A 17,756-nucleotide genomic window follows, 5' to 3' on the forward strand; every position below is an offset into this window, starting at 1 on the left:
TGAACTGAGTAAATAGTGGATTCTCTCTAACTTGAAGTCTTGAAATAAGGATTTGAGGACTTTAGTAACTCAGCTAGAGGTTATGTGCCTACTACAGGACTGGGTTGGTGAGGTTCTGTGGCCTAAGATGTGCAGGAGACCAAACTGGATGGTCATGATGGTCTCTTCTGGCCTTAAAGTCTATGAATCATGAAGAAATGGGCACAAGTTCCTTTTTTCCCCTTTACATTTGACTTCTACCAAGCAGATGAAAACACACACTTCACACAGGCCAGTGTGGAGAAATGTTCTGCCAGTAAGGGTGAAAGAGTTGGGGAATCTGCTCTTCTCTCTCATAATCTTTAAAAAAATGTTAAGAAATAATGCTACTAGAACTGCACTTGATTTACCCACCAATAGTTAAGGCTACGGTTATATCATGGAGGTCATGGAAGTGACAGAATCTATGACTTCAGAGATCTCCATGACATTTTCCGCTTCAGCCCCAAGCTGTCAGCGACAGGCTTGCCCCGCAGCTCCCAGATACTGGGCAGAAGGGGGACCCTGGAGCTCCCAGTAGCTGCCCAGCCCCATTGGGCAATGGGGAGGAGAGGGACCCCCAGCAGCTGTCCATCCCCTGTGGGCGTCAGGGATGACCCCAGAACCCCAGTAGCTATGGGTGCTGGACCCTTCTTCCTCCTCATTTTGTTAGGGATATTTTTAATAAAAGCCATGGACAGGTCGCAGGCAATAAACAAAAATTCAAAGAAGCCCTTGACCTGCCCATGACTTTTACTAAAAATATCTGTGACAAAATCGTAGCCTTACTAATAGTTAAATACAAAGTGGTAACCGCACCAAGCATTTTCATGCTGTAGAGACTCTGGGTTGCAATTACTTAGCTGCTCTTCTGCCACCAGTATATGATGATATAAGAGTTTGCAATTTATGCTCCTAATAGACTGTGTACTTTGTCCACATAGTGAATGAACAAGGCTTGAGGCTCAGGAAAATGTGCACTGAATGGGACTCAAATCAAAGAATAGGTTACAGGATTATTGGACCACTACACTTAAATAGGAAGATCTAGAACAGGGTGGGCAATAATTTTCGCAGGGGCGCCACTCCACAAATTTTGATAAGTTGTCACGGGCTGCATGTTTCTACTATATTAATGGAGGGAATGCGGGGTCTAGGAGGGAGTTGGGGCACAGGAGTGAGCTCTGGACTGGTGCAGAGGGTTGGGGTGCAGGAGAAGGTGAGGGGTGTGGGCTCTGGGAGGGAGTTTGGTGCAGGAGGGGGCTCTGGCTGGGGCAGGGGATTGGGGTGCAGGGTCTGGGAGGGAGTTTGGGTGCAAGAGGGGGTTCTGATCTGGGGCAGGGGGTTGGGGTGCAGTAGGGGGTGCGAAGTACAGGCTCTGGTTGGGAGGCGTTTATAACAGGCGGCTCCCGGCTGGCATTGTAGCAGGACTCAGGCAGGCTGCCTGCATGCTGTGGCCCCATGCTGCTCCCGGAAGCGGCTGTGGCCGGCTGCTGCTGGCATGTTTCTGTGTGCCACTTGGGGGTAAGGGGATAGCAGGTCTCCATGGGCTGCCCATGCCTGCAAGCACTGCCCCCGCAGCTCCCATTGGCCAGTTTATGGCCAATGGAGCTGTGAAGACAGTGCTGGGGGAAGGAGCAGTGCCCAGAGCCACCTCCCCCTGCCAGGGGTGTGCAGAGACGTGCCAGCAGCAGCTGGCCGCTTCCGGGAGTGGTGTGGGGCCACAACAGGCAGGCAGTCTGCCTGAGCGCTCCGCTGCACTGCGGGACTTCTGGCAGCCCGAACTCGGAGATTGCGAGGGAGCAGAGGAGGCCGGACAGAAATGTTAGTCATGGCAGGCCGGACAGAAATGTTAGTCGGGCTGAATCTGGCCCATGGGCTGTATTTTGTCCTCCCCGATCTAGAATGATACTCAAATTATTATATTATTTTTGGCTCATGTTACAAACTACCATTTAATGAAGATCAGATCAGCCTTTCCTTTTCTACATTGAATCCTTGTACATATACAAGCAAAACTAAAAGATTAAATTCTACTAATACTGCAAAACATGAGAGAAATTACCATATTACCATCAAAATTTCTGTAGAGATGAAATTAAGTCAATTTGTCAGCAAGTGTATATATTGAGTTTTGAGTTATTTATGAATAGATTTAAAGATTTTTTTTTTTAAGTGGGGGAAAAAAAAAAGTCAAGTCTGCTTTATTGTATCTCAGACAACAGGAGGCAACCTCAGAATTCCATGGATGAATTAACAAAGAAGAGACAGTCATGTAATTTTTCAAGTGATGCCCCAAAACAAAAATTACAGAATGGTTACGCTGGTATAAACAATGATTTACTGAATGACACACACGAGTTATCAATTGTTTTACTGCTTTGCCAATGCAGGCTACCCAGTGTTATAGCAGTGATTTTCTGGTTTTTGATTGCAATCTGGATAGAACAAAGCTGTAAGCAGAATCTGCAGCCAAGGTTGTTTCAACAGAGGAGTTACAGGGAGGAAAAAACCTCTCATAAAACAAATTCTACTAGTTGTTAAAAATGGTTTCCAAGGATGGAGCAAAGAGCTTACATTTTAAGAAGTAAAGGATAGATGATTTTGGCAAATGAGGGAAGTGTACGTAATAAGGTAGAGGGTGGGAAGCAATATGAGATAAGTGTACAGACTAAAAGTTTGAGATGGTAGGGAAGATGAGGAAAAATACCAAAAAAAAAAAAAAAATCCAAGTTACTGTGCTACATACTGTGTCACTGCTGGAGATCTTTACATTGGTTTAACTGAGATATTCTAGTCCAGTAACTTCATATTTTTTTTTCTCCCAGCTTTTGAGTAATACATGAACTAGTCTCCTCTTTCTAGCTGCTCTCACAAGCGTATTTTGTGACTAGCAAAGCTACAGCTACACACAATTAACATAATGAGCCAATTAGGCTGCTCTGAATGAAGTACTGAAATATTAAGAACTAGATCTTCTTTTCTTTTGTTGAAACTGTGTGGATAAATAAGTTCTTGGACAAAACCAGTATTAGAATTCTCAACTTTTTTCTGGTTAGCCAAATGGTATAATGTTAATATACAGTTAATTGAATGAGAGCATTTTTCTTTTCTGTTTTAAAACACTTTTCTTCTCCTTTCAGTGTTTTGTATCCTACTTGCGTTCAGTCTACCTAATGAAGAACAAAGAAGTTTTTGATGTGTTTAAGTTACCTCTAGCAGAATATGCCCAGTAAGTACAGTATTGAAAGTGAAAAACTTACCTTTTTTCCCCGGTATCTTCATCTTTGGGTTAAATAACTGTTTTACCATGTTCACAATTAGAATTTTAATGTGTCTTTTAACATTTTCCTACTAATGTAGTTTTTGAACATTTTTGTAGACCCACATTGTAAGGAAAAAGAAAAGGAGTACTTGTGGCACCTTAGAGACTAACCAATTTATTTGAGCATGAGCTTTCGTGAGCTACAACTCACTTCATCGGATGCATACCGTGGAACTTAAGCTCATGCTCAAATAAATTGGTTAGTCTCTAAGGTGCCACAAGTACTCCTTTTCTTTTTGCGAATACAGACTAACACGGCTGTTACTCTGAAACCTGTCATTGTAGGGAAAATGTTATTAAAATTGTACATTGTTCCACAAAGAGTAGTAACTCACTGCAGTAAAGAAAAATATTGTAATACATGATACAAAAGCCAGAAGTAATGAGATAAAAATGTTTTCACAACACAATGTTCTATTTGATTTTTTTTCCCTCTGTCAATGACACCCGTGAGCCTAGAGTATCTCAGAAGGATGTTAAATATTAAAGTTAGACATTTCTAAATCAGCAGGTCCAGATAACTTCCATACAAGAGTTTTAAATGAGCTGGCTTTGGAGCTCACTGGACCATTATTGTTGATTTTTCAGTGAGTCTTGAAACCGGGGGGGTTTGAGTTCCAGAAGAAAGTTAATGGTGTGCCAATATTTAAAAATGATAAATGGGATAACCTGGATAATTGTAGGCCTGTCAGTGTGACATCAGTCCTGTGGAGGATAATGGAGTGCCAGTACAGGACTTGATTTCATAAAGAATTAAAAGACTGTAATATAATTAATGCCAATCAACATGGGTTTATGAGAAATAGATCCTGTCAAGCTAACCTGATATCTGTATTTGATTAGATTACAAGTTTGGTTGATTAAGGTAATAGTGTTGATGTAATCTACTTCTGTAAGACATATGACTTGGTACCACATGACATTTTGATTTAAAAAACTAGAAAGATATAAAATTAACGTGGCACACATTAAATGGATTAAAAACTGGTTAACTGATAGGTCTCAAAATGTAATTGCAAATGGGGAATCACCAGCAAATGGGGGTGTTTCTAGTGGGCTCCCTCAGGGATCTATTTTTGGATCTGTGCTATTTAACATTTTTATCAATGACTTGGAAGAAAGCACAAAATCATCATTGATAAAGTTTGCAGATGACACACAAATTGGGGGAATGTTAAATAATGAAGAGGGCAGGTCACAGATACAAAGTGATGTGGATCATTTGGTAAAATTGGTGCAAGCAAACAATATGCGTTTTTAATGCAACTTAATGTAAATGAATACATCTATGAGCAAAGAATGTAAGCTATAGTTGCAGCATGGGAGACTATCTTGGGAAGCAGTGACTCTGAAAAAGATTTGGGGATCATGGGGAATAATCAGCTGAGCATGCGTTCTTAGTGCAATGCTGTGGCCAAAAGGGCTGATGAGATCCTTGGATACACAGGCTGGTAAATCTTGCAGGAGTAGAGAGGTTTTTTTTTTCACCTCTGCATTCAGCACTGGTGTGACTGCTGCTTGTGTACTGTGTCCAGTTCTGGTGCCCACAACTCGAGAAAGATGTTGATAAATTGGAGAGGGTTCAGAGAAGAGCCATGATAATGATTGGAAAACATGTCTTATCATGATAGACTCAAGGAGCTGTAGGCCTGGCTTAATGTGAGTAGTTAGACATGGGTAAGACTTCATTTCTTGGGAGACAGAAATAAGGGAGGTAAATGGATCAGCTGACTGGAAGCAAAATGTCTGTGTAAGTGATAGGTAAGGGGGCCAGTAAGCTAAGACAGAGAGTCTGTACTAGCTAAGATAAGGGGGAACACCCAAGGAACCATTTACAATGGACAAGATAAGCCTGGAACGTAAGATGATGTAAAAGGTAAGTCATACATGGACAGTACGTGGACAGAACATGCTGTACAGGGATCGGTTCTTACAAAGTAACCAAGTCAATCCCAGAACATGTGATGCAATGCATAGTAAATGCAATGTAATGTGTAAATTTCTATAAAGGAAAAGGTTTTCTGTGTAACTTTAGATATGTTATGCCCTATACTCAACCCTTATGGTTGAGTCTGAGCAACTTAACGATAGCTTTGCCATAAGCCAGATAAAGGAATCTGAATGATGAGACTGGAGGCAAACTGAGTTCTTGAGAACCAAATGGAAGAGGTCTTGGGGGAAGTCCAACAGGCGCTCAATCTATTTAGTTTAACAAAGAGAAGTTTAAAGCGTGGCTTGATTAGTCTAAGTACCTACGCCAGGAAGAAATATTTAATAGTGGTCTCTTCAAGCTAGCAGGAAAAAGGTATAGCACGATCCAATGGCTGGAAGTTGAAGCTAGACAAATTCAGATTGGAAATAAGGTGTATATTTTTAACAGTGAGAGTAATTAACGATTGGCACAATTTAGCAAGGATTATGGTAGATTCTTTGTTACTGACAAATTTTAAATCAAGATTGGAAGTTTTTCTAAAAGATATGGGGAAGTTCTATGTCCTTGTTATACAGGAGGCTAGATAATCACGATGGTTCCTTCTGGCCTTGGAATCTATGAGCTCCTATTGTGACTTTCCTTTTTATGAGTCTGTTGCCTGAAAAAGAGGGTGTAATATATAAAGTGTGACGATGATACATTGCAGCTTAGTTTTTGAGTGTAATGGAAGCATTGTTCCTTGAAGGTAGATGTCTTTTAAATGAGGCTCACTGTAGTTGGTGAGCCATAATGCCTGTGTGTGTGTGACAAAAGGGACTATGACGCTCTAGAATAGGTTGTTTGAAATATTATTCATTTTAGCATGTAGTTATCCGTGTCATTGCTATCAGAGTATAAAACTGGGCAAGACCTCATTGTATTTACACTAAAGCCGAGGCTCATATTGCGTCATGTTGAACCAAGTCTCTGACTTGCTGCACTTTCTTTGGATGCTGCCCTTTTGTTCTCCAGAATCTCTTCTGATTTAAAAGAAGAAAAGTAGGTCTTTAGCCGTAATGGTTGTGTAGATGTGCTTGACTCATAGTCAGAGTTAACTGATGCGTGCTTGCTTTTGCAGATATGCTGAAACAAACCTGGGGAGGTGTCAGCTCCCCTGTTTGTTTCAGTGGGTTGTTTACACATATGCCCAATGATCTTAGAAATGTAGTGCGGAAGGGACTTTGAGAAGCCGTCCAGTCCAGTCCCCTGCACAGAGGTAGGAGAAAATACACTTAGAGAGACCATCCCTCACAGGTATTTGTCCAACCTGTTCTTAAAAACTTAGTGATGGGGATTCCACAACCTCCCTTGGAAGTCTACTATAGTTAAAAAGTTTTTCCTAATATCTAACCTAAATCTCCCTTGCTGCAGATTGAGCCAATTACTACTTTCCGTACCTCCAGTGGACATGGAGAACAGGTGATCACTGTACTCTCTGACAGCTTTTAACATATTTGAAGTCTGTTACCAGGCCCCACTCAGTCGTCTTTCCTCAAAAATAAATATGTCCAGTTTTTTAACCTTTCCTCATAGGTCAGGTTTTCTAATTTATCATTTTTGTAGCTATCCTCTTGGCTTTCTCCAGTTTCTCCACATCTCTCTCAAAGCATGAGGCCCAGAACTGGATGATTTAAATGTCAGCAGTGGTAGTTCATTGTTGATCAGAGAGTGTAAGAAAGGTGAGGGACTATATGAAGACTTGTGTAATCTCCTGGGAATGGCAACCCATGTTTGTGCCATGAGTAGCTGACTGTTTGGAGAGGAGTGCAGTCTTGAAGATTAGAGTGGCTTCAAAGGCAGGATAGCCAAGTTCATAGGTCTGGCATTATTTAGAGGCAGTGCGGCTGAGTGGATAAGACTTGGATTAGCTGTATTAGAATTTAAATCTCTATTCCCAACTCTGCCAGTTTTGACCTTGTGCAACCTCTGTAATTTATTTGTAAAACCAGGGAAATACATTTACCTGGTTTTTAGTATAAGTTCTTAGCCTTGTTCAATAAGGGCTGTGAAGTGTATGACAATACAACCGAAATCAATAGATGTGAGACTTAGGGCACGTCTTCACTGGCAACGTGAAAGCGCTTTAACGTGGCTGGTGTAGTTGCGGCACAGTGCTGGGAGAGAGCTTTCCCAGTGCTCTGAAAACAAACAAAAATGCCGCCACCTCCACAAGGGGCATAGCTCCCAGCGCCGGCGCACGGCCTATACTGGTGCGTTACAACGCTGAAACTCGCAGCGCTCAGGGGTGTGTGTGTTTCACACCCGAGCGAGAAAGTTGCAGCACTAGAAAGTGCCAGTGTAGAAAAGCCCTCAAGCTCATAGTCTTCGGGCTACCAACTCAGTGCACCTGACTGGATGGTGTAATGGACCAGGCAGCCGTGTTTGTCTGAAATGCATAATGTCCTGCAAAATTCAGTATTCTGAAGAGCTCTACACATAGGTCCCACCGCTACTTATATATTGTGTGTGAGTGCATACATACAAATTCAAAGCAAAGTTGGAATAGGAACTCTTCTTTTGTCTTCAACTTCTGCAAATATTTTTATAAAAAAGTATTCTTTTTCTGGAAGGACCTGTTGCCTGCTTGACAGATGTTACTTCACTGGAAATTCTGCAAATAGTACACAGATTCAAATTTGTGGGAGTTAAGCAATTTGAGTGTGAGGTTATTGCCCTTTGTTTCTTTGCTCACTGCTGTGTAATCATAGTGAACTGGCATTCTCTCCGTCTTCTCTAATGGTTCCTTTGCAGAGAGGTGGGTTCGCCGCACCCTCCCCACCCCCCCCAATATTCTAGAGGTTTATCTTGAGAGCTGGTACATTACTATCCTCTGTTGTGGTATTGGCTTATAACACATTGCTACCAGTAGTCATTAGCTGGAGGGAGTCTCACACAAGCCTCCTGTTGACAAAGCCAACCTTTAGTAGTATGTCTGCAAAGCAGCTGGAAGTAGATTGGGTAGACATATATTCTGTAACTCCGCCTAAGATAGCGTGTTAAAGATTGTAGAATGGCTGCAGCTACCTGAGTGGCGGGTCAAACTAGCCACCTGAGTACATTCACAGGGGGTTGGGTGGGATTAGATTTGTGTGGCTAGACCATGCAGCCCCTTGTGCCTCTCTGGCCATATTGCTATTTTTAACCTGGTGTCTTGAGTAGAGACATCTCCCAGTTGTTCTATAGACATACCATAAGTTTAATTAATGAGAATATCTGCTTTTGTTTAAACAAAAATGTGCGTCTTTCACTCTGGCTTGCAAAGACAGTTTTGAAAACTTTGATGTATAAACAACTGGCAGAGTGGAGAGGGAAAAACTTTTTGGACTCCCCTTCGGCAGGCGGAGACTAGAGTTGGGGGGGGTGTGAGAGGAAATCTAAAGATCCCTCTTCACATATACATCCTTGTTAAATGAGGCAGCTAAGTTTGGGCTTTTGATTCTTTGTAAAATTCTTAAGCTGGCCCTGGGTGTCTTTGTGTGATGGTGGAAAGGTCTTGATTACACTGCGGAATGGGAGGAGCAGCAAAAATAGTTTTAGGCCTACTCAGAAATGCTTAGGCTGTCACTGTTTGTTAAAATTTTCAGCCCTCTGGGACTGAGCAGGCATCTGCCCCACTCTGGGTATTCTTGCCAATGCTATGGCAGCTGCTGAAAAGGGAGCTCTTCCTTTGTACATTCCCCATCACAGCCAGGCAGAGCTAATGGGGAATGTAGCATGTAGTCCTCACTGCCCAGCCCCTCCCTGGCAACTCCAGCAGTGCGTGTGCAGAAGGAAGAGAGGAGGTGAGGCCAAACTCCTGCTGTACTAGTTCTGTGGCTGCTGCAGGCTACCTCTTTCTCCACAGTTATCTGCCTGCCAGGGACAGACTGACCTGAAGAGCTGGAGGTAACCTGGAGCTCTGCTCTGCTCTTTTTGCATCACCTGAACTTTGACCCGGCCTCTCATGCGAGCTGTTGGAGGTCTGTCCACCTCATGAAGCGAAGATCACTCATATCCCCAACTGACCACGCAGCTCACTACCAGTGAGCACCTTTGTTGCTAGCTGACAAAGAAAATTTTGATGGAATCCCATGTTAGTGTTCTGGCAGCATGTCACTGATGAACAGTGCTCCTACAAGCACTTTTGTGCCATTGGCAGCATAACAAGTGTTAATGTTGACCCTGATTGTTTGGCACAATGTGGTTTTCACCACTGTTGGTGTATTAGATTTCTCTGTTATCAGCGAGTCAGTAAATGTCTTTAGTGATGTAAATATTACCAGGCCTGTATCTGGGTCAGCTCCTCTTTCATTTCCTCTCAGCTGTGCATTCTCAATACAGGGATTAATTTGTGTCAACCTTAGAATTTTGCAGTTCTTAATTACCAGGCATAGGGCCAAACCTAGAGATTATCATCTTCATAAGAGTTGATGGAAAACCACACTTGATGTGCCTCTTTTTGGCATCACATTGCAGTCAGTAATCTACCTTCTGAGAAACTTCCTAATATAGTTCTGGGAACATTTCTAGACACAACCTTCTATCTGTCCAGACCACAGAGGCCAGGGCTCTCAGCTAAGTGTCTGCACTTGGTTACCTACTCTTGTCATTCATACTCCAGCAAACAGAAGTTGAAGGGTTCTCCTTAAGTTTGGGACCATGTGTGGATAGGTTGCTCTTTAGAAAACATGGTCCCAACCCGTTTGCACAGGTCCATCCATTTATCAGAGCAAGACCTTAACTAAACCCAGTCAGTTCCCATCACTTCAGTTGGCTGTAAGTACTTGAACTAGTAGTGGAGTTCGGAGTAGCTCTGTGAGGAAATCATGTGTGATTGAATGGGAAATGAACACCAGCACAGCTGCCAGGTACTAGTATAGGAGAGAGGCTTAGTATTACGCCATACATCACTGGTTTTCAAACCGGAGAGTGTGCCCTCTGGGCGGGGGGGTACAACAGGATTGTTGGGGGAATGTGAGGACCTGACTAGTTGCTGAGAGTTCTCTCACTGACTTGGTCTCCTGCTCCAGTTCCTGCCACTGCTGCTGGGCTGGAGAAGCAGGGAGAAGGGAGGGCAAGGAGCAGGGTGGGGGGAATGCCCTCTCCCTGCATGGGGGGGGGTTGGAGGGGAGGCATTCCAGCTTGCTCACCTTCTTGGAGGCTGGTGCGTGTATGCCATGTTGGGAGGTAGTTCCTCCCTGCTCACACAGGCTCTTGCACACCCACCAGTACGCACATGCTGCAGCTGGAGGAGCCTGATGGTGTCTGAGGTTCCCGTGGGTGGGGAAATGGGGAGGTGTGGCCTGGCTGTCTCTCTTGCTGGGGCCACTTGCCCTGGCCCATGGAGTGACAGGGTGCTCTGGCTGGGAGGTGGGCTTCCGGATTCCAGGCATCCACAGAGGTGCTATTTCTGCTTGATGAAAGGGGGGGCGGGGCACATGGGATGTGGGTCTCCACGTGGTGGACACAGCAAATAAAAAGTTTGGGAACCTCTGCCCTATATAAATGACCTAAAGTTGAAGCCTACCAACTTCCTGTAGTAGAAGTTGTGGTATATGAATTAGTTTTTGGAAACCACTGAAGAGAATGTACTGGATCCAGGCAGTTTCTACTTGCTTCATTTGAGGAGGCAGTGAAGCATGTATTTTACAAATCACAATGTGTTTATGTAGGTAACGGCAATAATATAAAAATGCATACCTTACGAAATGACACTGTTACTGAGGAAATTTTCTAAGCAAAAAGCCTGCACTCACTTGCTCTCATCTCTACCTTCCAGGCAGAATGCTAGTTGAACAGGCCTTGCAACAGACCCTATCCATCATCCTGCTCAGGTCCTGTTGGACCAATGAGGAAAGAAAATTCTAGACAAGGGAAATCTAGAGACTGCAAACTTGAGTGCTCCAGGGATATACAGCAAACAGAGAAATACACTCAAAAATACATGGGTCCCAAACCATATAGGGATTTATATTGCTGGAAGAAGCACAGGTCTGATTTTAGATTCAGGAAAACTCAATTACAATATAGTAATTACAAGTCTTAATCCACTGCTAGTTGTAAAGAGCTAGAAGCTATTTGAGCTCAACAATTTCCTACCTGGAATGTAGACAGGGCAAATAATTTTCCTAAGGATGCTAGGAAAACTTCTTAGCTGAATAGATACAATTACTTATTGTGAATAAGATTGGTCATTGTCAAAGAACTATCAAATAGATAATGCCGCTAAAGCAATTTCACAGTTAAATTTGGTTATTAATCAGAGCCATCTGGGTAGTCGGTTAATTCAGATTTGTCACTTGTTTGATTCCCTCCAGTTTCAAATTGTTTGCTGCTCTTGCCTTTCAAAACATTTTTATGTAGCTGTTTGTGTGGGCCAAATAATATGCAAAGGGGGAAGGTTTTATGCAGGATCAGCAAATAGTATCTTCTCTTCTGGAAGTTTCATTTTTGCAGGATTTTTAAATGATCGTTTGCCTCTGATCTGCAGTTACAGATTCCAGTATGATGTACAAAGGTGTTTTTGCCTTTTTCTTTTTGTAGGTCAGCTAATCAGCTTCTCTAAAGAGTTATATCTGCTACTTGGTAAACTGTCTCTATCTCTAAATGAACAGGAGTACTTGTGGCACCTTAGAGACTAACAAATTTATTTGAGCATAAGCTTTCGTGATGCTTCCGATGAAGCGAGCTGTAGCTCATGAAAGCTTATGCTCAAATAAATTTGTTAGTCTCTAAGGTACCACAAGTACTCCTTTTCTTTTTGCGAATACAGACTAACACGGCTGCTACTCTGAAACCTCTCTCTCTCTCTCTCTCTCTCTGGAAGAGAGAAATCTGTTTGGTACAGAGGCAGCAGCAATGTCACTGTAACTTCACATAAACTAAATGTGAATAAAAAAGTAAACCTTTCTGGCTTGGTAGGTCTGCAACAAAATTATCTGGTGCAAGAACAGTTTCTGTCATGAAGACTAGACTGGCTCCAGACTACTACCCACGAGGAAGGTCATTTTTCTTTTGAGAGAAGTGAGAGAACTGTGCCCAGCTTCTGACTCAATCCAAATCATGGTTTATTAAACTTGCTCTTTCAATGGAAGCACACATAGCCCAGGATCTTCACATTAGGATGAATTCCAAATACTCCAGTAAGCACAAAATGTTAAATCTTAAGGCAGCTAGGTTATTCATTTCTATAAGGTTTTATTTGAACTGCCCAGAAAAGCTGTATACTGGTGTTTACTTGGATAGAAAACAAAGCTTGTATCATGCTTTAATCCCCAAAATGTCACTCCTGAAGAGCTTTCTTTCCTAATCTCACCTAAAAATAATTGTCAAAATTATTGTCACCTGGCTATCAATTGAACTAGTTATCTCAGGATTGTAGTTAAATTCTCAGTTCAGTTCGTTGTGTGGATGGTGTCTGTCCCAGTTTTCTTTAGATGCTGCAAAAACTTTGTGACTGTGTCAAATGTGATTTCATGCACATAATACCAGAGAAATTCAATTTTGGTTTTAGCATTGCCTTCAGAAACTGGTTGAAAGTCTTATACTTTCCACTTAAATCACCCTCCCAAAAAAGTCATCCCTGTTTTCCTGACATCAAAACATGAGATGAGTTTGTCCTTTATTGATCCTGTTCTTTGGCTTATTTATTGAACTTCTTGTGTTAACAACTTGAAGAATGGATTCAGATGTTGTTTCTTACAAGATTGTTGTATTCTAGACATGGCCAACCTTCATGCTTACCTGCCTCCTGAGATTAAAAACCAACAAAAATTGAAGAAACCCTGGGAGAAAGGCTTAGGGAGACTTTGAGCATCCAGGGTGCCAGTGTTCCAGATTGTTCCTAGTGTAGGAGAAATTGTAAAGTAAAGGACTGTAAGCAAGGCAGACATGAGCTTTTGAGGAGTGACAGCATGATAGGAAGTGTTTTGGAGACTGCTGTTGCTGGGATGAGCAATAATGCAAGCCAGAGTGCCTGATTCGATGTGAAGAAGTGTGTCACAGGTTTGAAAACTGGAAGGGACCATTATCCTCAAGCATAATGACCACCTGCATAATGGAGGCCATGGAATTTCGCATAGTAGTAATTTCTGCATCAAGCTCACATCTGGTAGCTGAGCAAGAGGATATTTTAGGAAGATTTCCAATCTTGATTTAAAGATGTCAAGGGATGAAGAATCTGCCACTTGCCTAGGTGTGAGTTGTTCCAGTGGATAATTACCCTCATTTAGAAATTTGTGCCTGAATTTATGTAGCTTCAGCTTCCAGCTCTTGTTTTGTTTTTGACTATATTGAGGGGCCCTCTGTCAGAAATGTTTCTCTGTGTAAGTACTTGTTGACTGTGATGTAGGTTGTGTCTTAACCTTGTCTTTGGTAAACTAAATAGACTGAGTTTTCTAAGTCATTCAGTACAAGGCAGACTTTCCAGCTGTTTTTGGAACCCTTTCCAGTAGTGCAACTAGACACACTATTCCAGTAATAGTCTCATCAATGTTACATACAGAGTCAATACTCCTACTTGATATTATACTGCTTATGTAGAAGACTCACATTAGCTGGCTTAGCCACAGGCCTGCAGTGACAGGACATGTTCACCTGGTTATCAGCCAAGAACCTTAAAACCTTGTCAGAGTCGCTGTTTTCCAGAATGCAATCTTCCATCTGGTAAGTATGACCTACGCTCATCTCTAGCTGTATGATCTTGAATTTGGCTGTATTAAAACATATGGTGTTCTGATGAGCCCAGTTATGAAGCAACCCAGATAATTTTGAATAACTGGCCTGTCATTGTTTCCCACTCCACTGATTTTTGTAATTTGTAAATGTTACCAGCAATGACTTCATATATTCTTTCAGATCATCGATAGACACTGAATATGATTGGGTCAAGAACATATCCCTTGGGTGAATCCCATTAAAAATCCATTGTTTGAGTTATGATTCCCCATTTACCATTACTTTCCGAACTCTACTGGCCAATTTTTAATCCTTTTTATATGCGCTGCACTGATTTAGTATAGAGCTAATTTTTACATCAGAATGCCATGTGGTATGAACTCAAATGCTTTACAGTGTTATATTTATAAGCCAAACTTGTAGTTTTGTCAAACAATATCAAGTGTGTTTGACAAGACTTATTTTCCATAAAATCATATCAATTTGATATTAATTATTGAACCACCCTTTAATCCTGATCCATTTTGGCTGAGATTGATGTCAGGCAAACAGTTACCTGAGTCATCCTGCTTACCTTTTAAAAAAATAGTAGCAAATTAGCCTTTTATGTGTTCTTTGGGGAACGTCTCCAATATTCAAGATTTGTTAAAGATCAGCATTAATGGGTGAGTGCTCCTTGATGGGTTCTTTAAATCTTCTTGGGTGTAAGTTACTGGGTCCTGCAAGTTGAACTGTAACTGTTGCCATTTAACATCATCCTTGGTCACGGAATAGTGGAGGCAGAGTCATGGAGGTTGCGTGGAAGGCTCAATAGCAGTGAGAACAAAAGGAGATGGATTTCAAAGGTAGACTGCCACAAGACATCTCAACTGTCTTCACTGAATTTTTTTTTATTGTGGGGTAAATAATGCGTATGAATTCCCCTGGTAAAAACATAATAGATAGCGCTTTAGTGTTACTGTGAAGTAAGCTAGGCAAAGTCAATCAGAGGGAAGAGGTGTAGTGCTAACCTTGCCAAGCTACCTGATGGTAAAACACGCTGAATGCCAAAGAAACAAGGGATAGTTTTCACTGTGTTAGGAGATAACTAAACCCTTGAGATTATGTGAGTGGGAAATATGAGTATGACCATAAAGTGACCACTTGGAAACTGATATTGGGAGATTCTGATTGAGTCCTTGATTATACATACACATTTCACTAATTTAAATCACTTTCTAAATTGATTTAGTTAAACAGATGCAAACTGTGGGGGACCAGGGGAACCAGGGAAGGATGGTATAGTCCTCATTTGAGTATCTGACATGCATATATAGCTGTACTTGTCAAAGGACCAGTAACTGCCACCTTAACACCTCCATCAGAAGACTCATTTTTCTTCAGTTATTTTTAACTTTTAAACCAGTAGTCCTGCAACTGCACTGATATTATTATAGACTCCAGATTTTGCAACAAATTGCAGCAAAGGAAAAGAAACTGAAGTCCTTATTGCTAATATGGAATTTCTGAGAAAGAATTGTCTGATTTTAAAATTTTTATAAAGACAAAAACCATTCAAGTCAGTGCAGAGTATTTTGGAAGGACATGGCCTGTGTGGATATCTGAGAGTAACAAGACAGTTGTTGTGTTAGTTAATTGGGAAGATTTAGTAATATAAATAATTAAAAGCTGCAGTTACTTGTGCAATCAAGATTTGGTTAAATAAAACGCATGAACAGGCACTTTACAATTAAAAAGTTCCAGGACTAACTTTAAAACTTGTGTACTGAATGTATTAATCCAGTGTGAAAGTAAAGGGGTAAATATCTTCTATTTGTTTCACTGATTAAAGGCACCTGCAAATAGTTGTGGTATTATCTCATGTTTTGTTTAGAGATTTGAGTACTGAGATAAGAACTAAGGCCCAGCTTTGCAAATACTAGTTTGAATGGCACTATTCACATAGTTAAAGTTAAGCATTTGGGTAAATGTTTGTACCAAGGCATAAGTAAGAGACCTAATTAATTGTTACAAGTATTGTAGCCTCCTTTTGGCTAAAAAATAAGCTACTTGTAAATAGTCATTTCAGGAATTTTTAACTTGTCAAGTGTGTGAAGTTGAGATATAGAGGGGGATAATCTGCAGCTCAGAAGAGAGTCTGAGTGGAGGGGTTTGGTTATTCTAATAATTCAGAAGTCATGTGGATCCAAATAACTAGCATCTAACTTCAGTAGAGTTGCTAAGTGCCCTACAAAAAATTACCAGTACTTGAATTGGTAACCAATTTGGTCACTTGCAGGTGACTGACAGTTGGTCCTGGCCCCAGATCAGAAACCATGTATATGCTGTTTCTTGTTGAATTACAAAAATGATATCATCAACCTCAAAAATCATGACATAGTCCCCAAAATATTGAGATTAAAAAGAATAGTTAATTTAATTTGCCTTCTACTTTCTGAGCAGGATGCACTCCTCGTTTTCAATCTTTTCTCTGAGCTATGAGGGTTGGAAACTTCATTTTTTTTTTTAAATGAAAGTTTAGATTTTCAATCCTGGATTCTAGTATCTTGGGGCCTTAAGAAAAACATCAGATATAGTAAAAAGAAAAGGAGGACTTGTGGCACCTTAGAGACTAACCAATTTATTAGAGCATAAGCTTTCGTGAGCTACAGCTCACTTCTTCAGATGCATATCGTGGAAACTGCAGCAGGCTTTATATATACACAGAGAATATGAAACAATACCTATTCCCACCCCACTGTCCTGCTGGTAATAGCTTATCTAAAGTGATTTCCAGCACAAATCCAGGTTTTCTAGACTTGTGATGAAATCATGATATTTGGCAAAGCTGCAAACGTGTAAATTGATTACATATATGGTACAATATATAGCAGTAGAGTAAGTTATCACTCTCAGGACTTTACCTAAAGTTGAAGTCACACTTGTGTGGCAAAGATGTTGTTAGTAAAATGGGAAAAGTACTCTGCAAAATTAGCATTTATTTAGCATTTGCAATTGATTAACTGACTTCTATTCACACAGAAGTTTGTAAGCTCTTTGAGGCAGGAATCATGTCTTCATTTATGTTGTACAGTGCCTATTATAATGGGCCCTAATCCTGATTTGGGCCGCTAAGGACTACTGCCGTTGTGTTAAATCTGCTTCATTTCACCATTTCTGTTCCACTTAGCCAATAAATTAATATGTAGAGTTCAGTTTTGTTTCCAAGGCAATTAATAATTAAATATTAAAATGATTTTAAGATAGATAATTGTTTCCTTTAATATCACAAGTATGTTGCATATAAATCCTTTTACTACTGGGCCTTTGGTGAATGTGCACAAGGCACTGAATGGAAACTTCCTTCAAATGATCATTCTTACCCTTTTTCTCTGAAATGCCCTGCTCAGACCCCATTGTTGCTAATTGTTCCTGGAAGAATGTGTATATATGTAATATATAATCTTGAATGTACTGTGATTGAGAATACAGAAGATCAGGCAATATAAAATATTTAATGGTCCTACAAACTGGCAGGCATTTTCAGAGTTTGTGGAGAAATTCAGGTGTTGTTAATGACCTGCAAAGGAAAAAACACTAAATGTATTTACAAAAAGAAAAGGAGTACTTGTGGCACCTTAGAGACTAACCAATTTATTTGAGCATGAGCTTTCGTGAGCTACAGCTCACTTCATCAGATGTTTACCGTGGAAACTGCAGCAGACTTTATATACACACAGAAATCATGAAACAATACCTCCTCCCACCCCACTGTCCTGCTGGTAATAGCTTATCTAAAGTGATCAA

General features: G+C 41.0%; 1 protein-coding gene across 2 annotated transcripts in view; it reads left to right on the forward strand.

Moving 5' to 3' along the window:
• The window catches only part of DDX10 (DEAD-box helicase 10), a 326,657-nt gene that overhangs the window by 64,022 nt on the left and 244,879 nt on the right, over positions 1-17,756 (forward strand). For both annotated transcript variants that reach the window (XR_012158274.1, XM_073339141.1), the window contains exon 12: positions 3,162-3,250. Coding sequence is in view for 1 of the 2 variants with exons in the window: in XM_073339141.1 (XP_073195242.1) it covers positions 3,162-3,250 (89 nt within the window). In the remaining variant the exon portion in view is untranslated. The remainder of the gene's footprint in view (positions 1-3,161; positions 3,251-17,756) is intronic.

This window comes from Lepidochelys kempii, chromosome 1, assembly GCF_965140265.1.
Source record: "Lepidochelys kempii isolate rLepKem1 chromosome 1, rLepKem1.hap2, whole genome shotgun sequence".
NCBI lineage: Eukaryota > Metazoa > Chordata > Testudines > Cheloniidae > Lepidochelys > Lepidochelys kempii.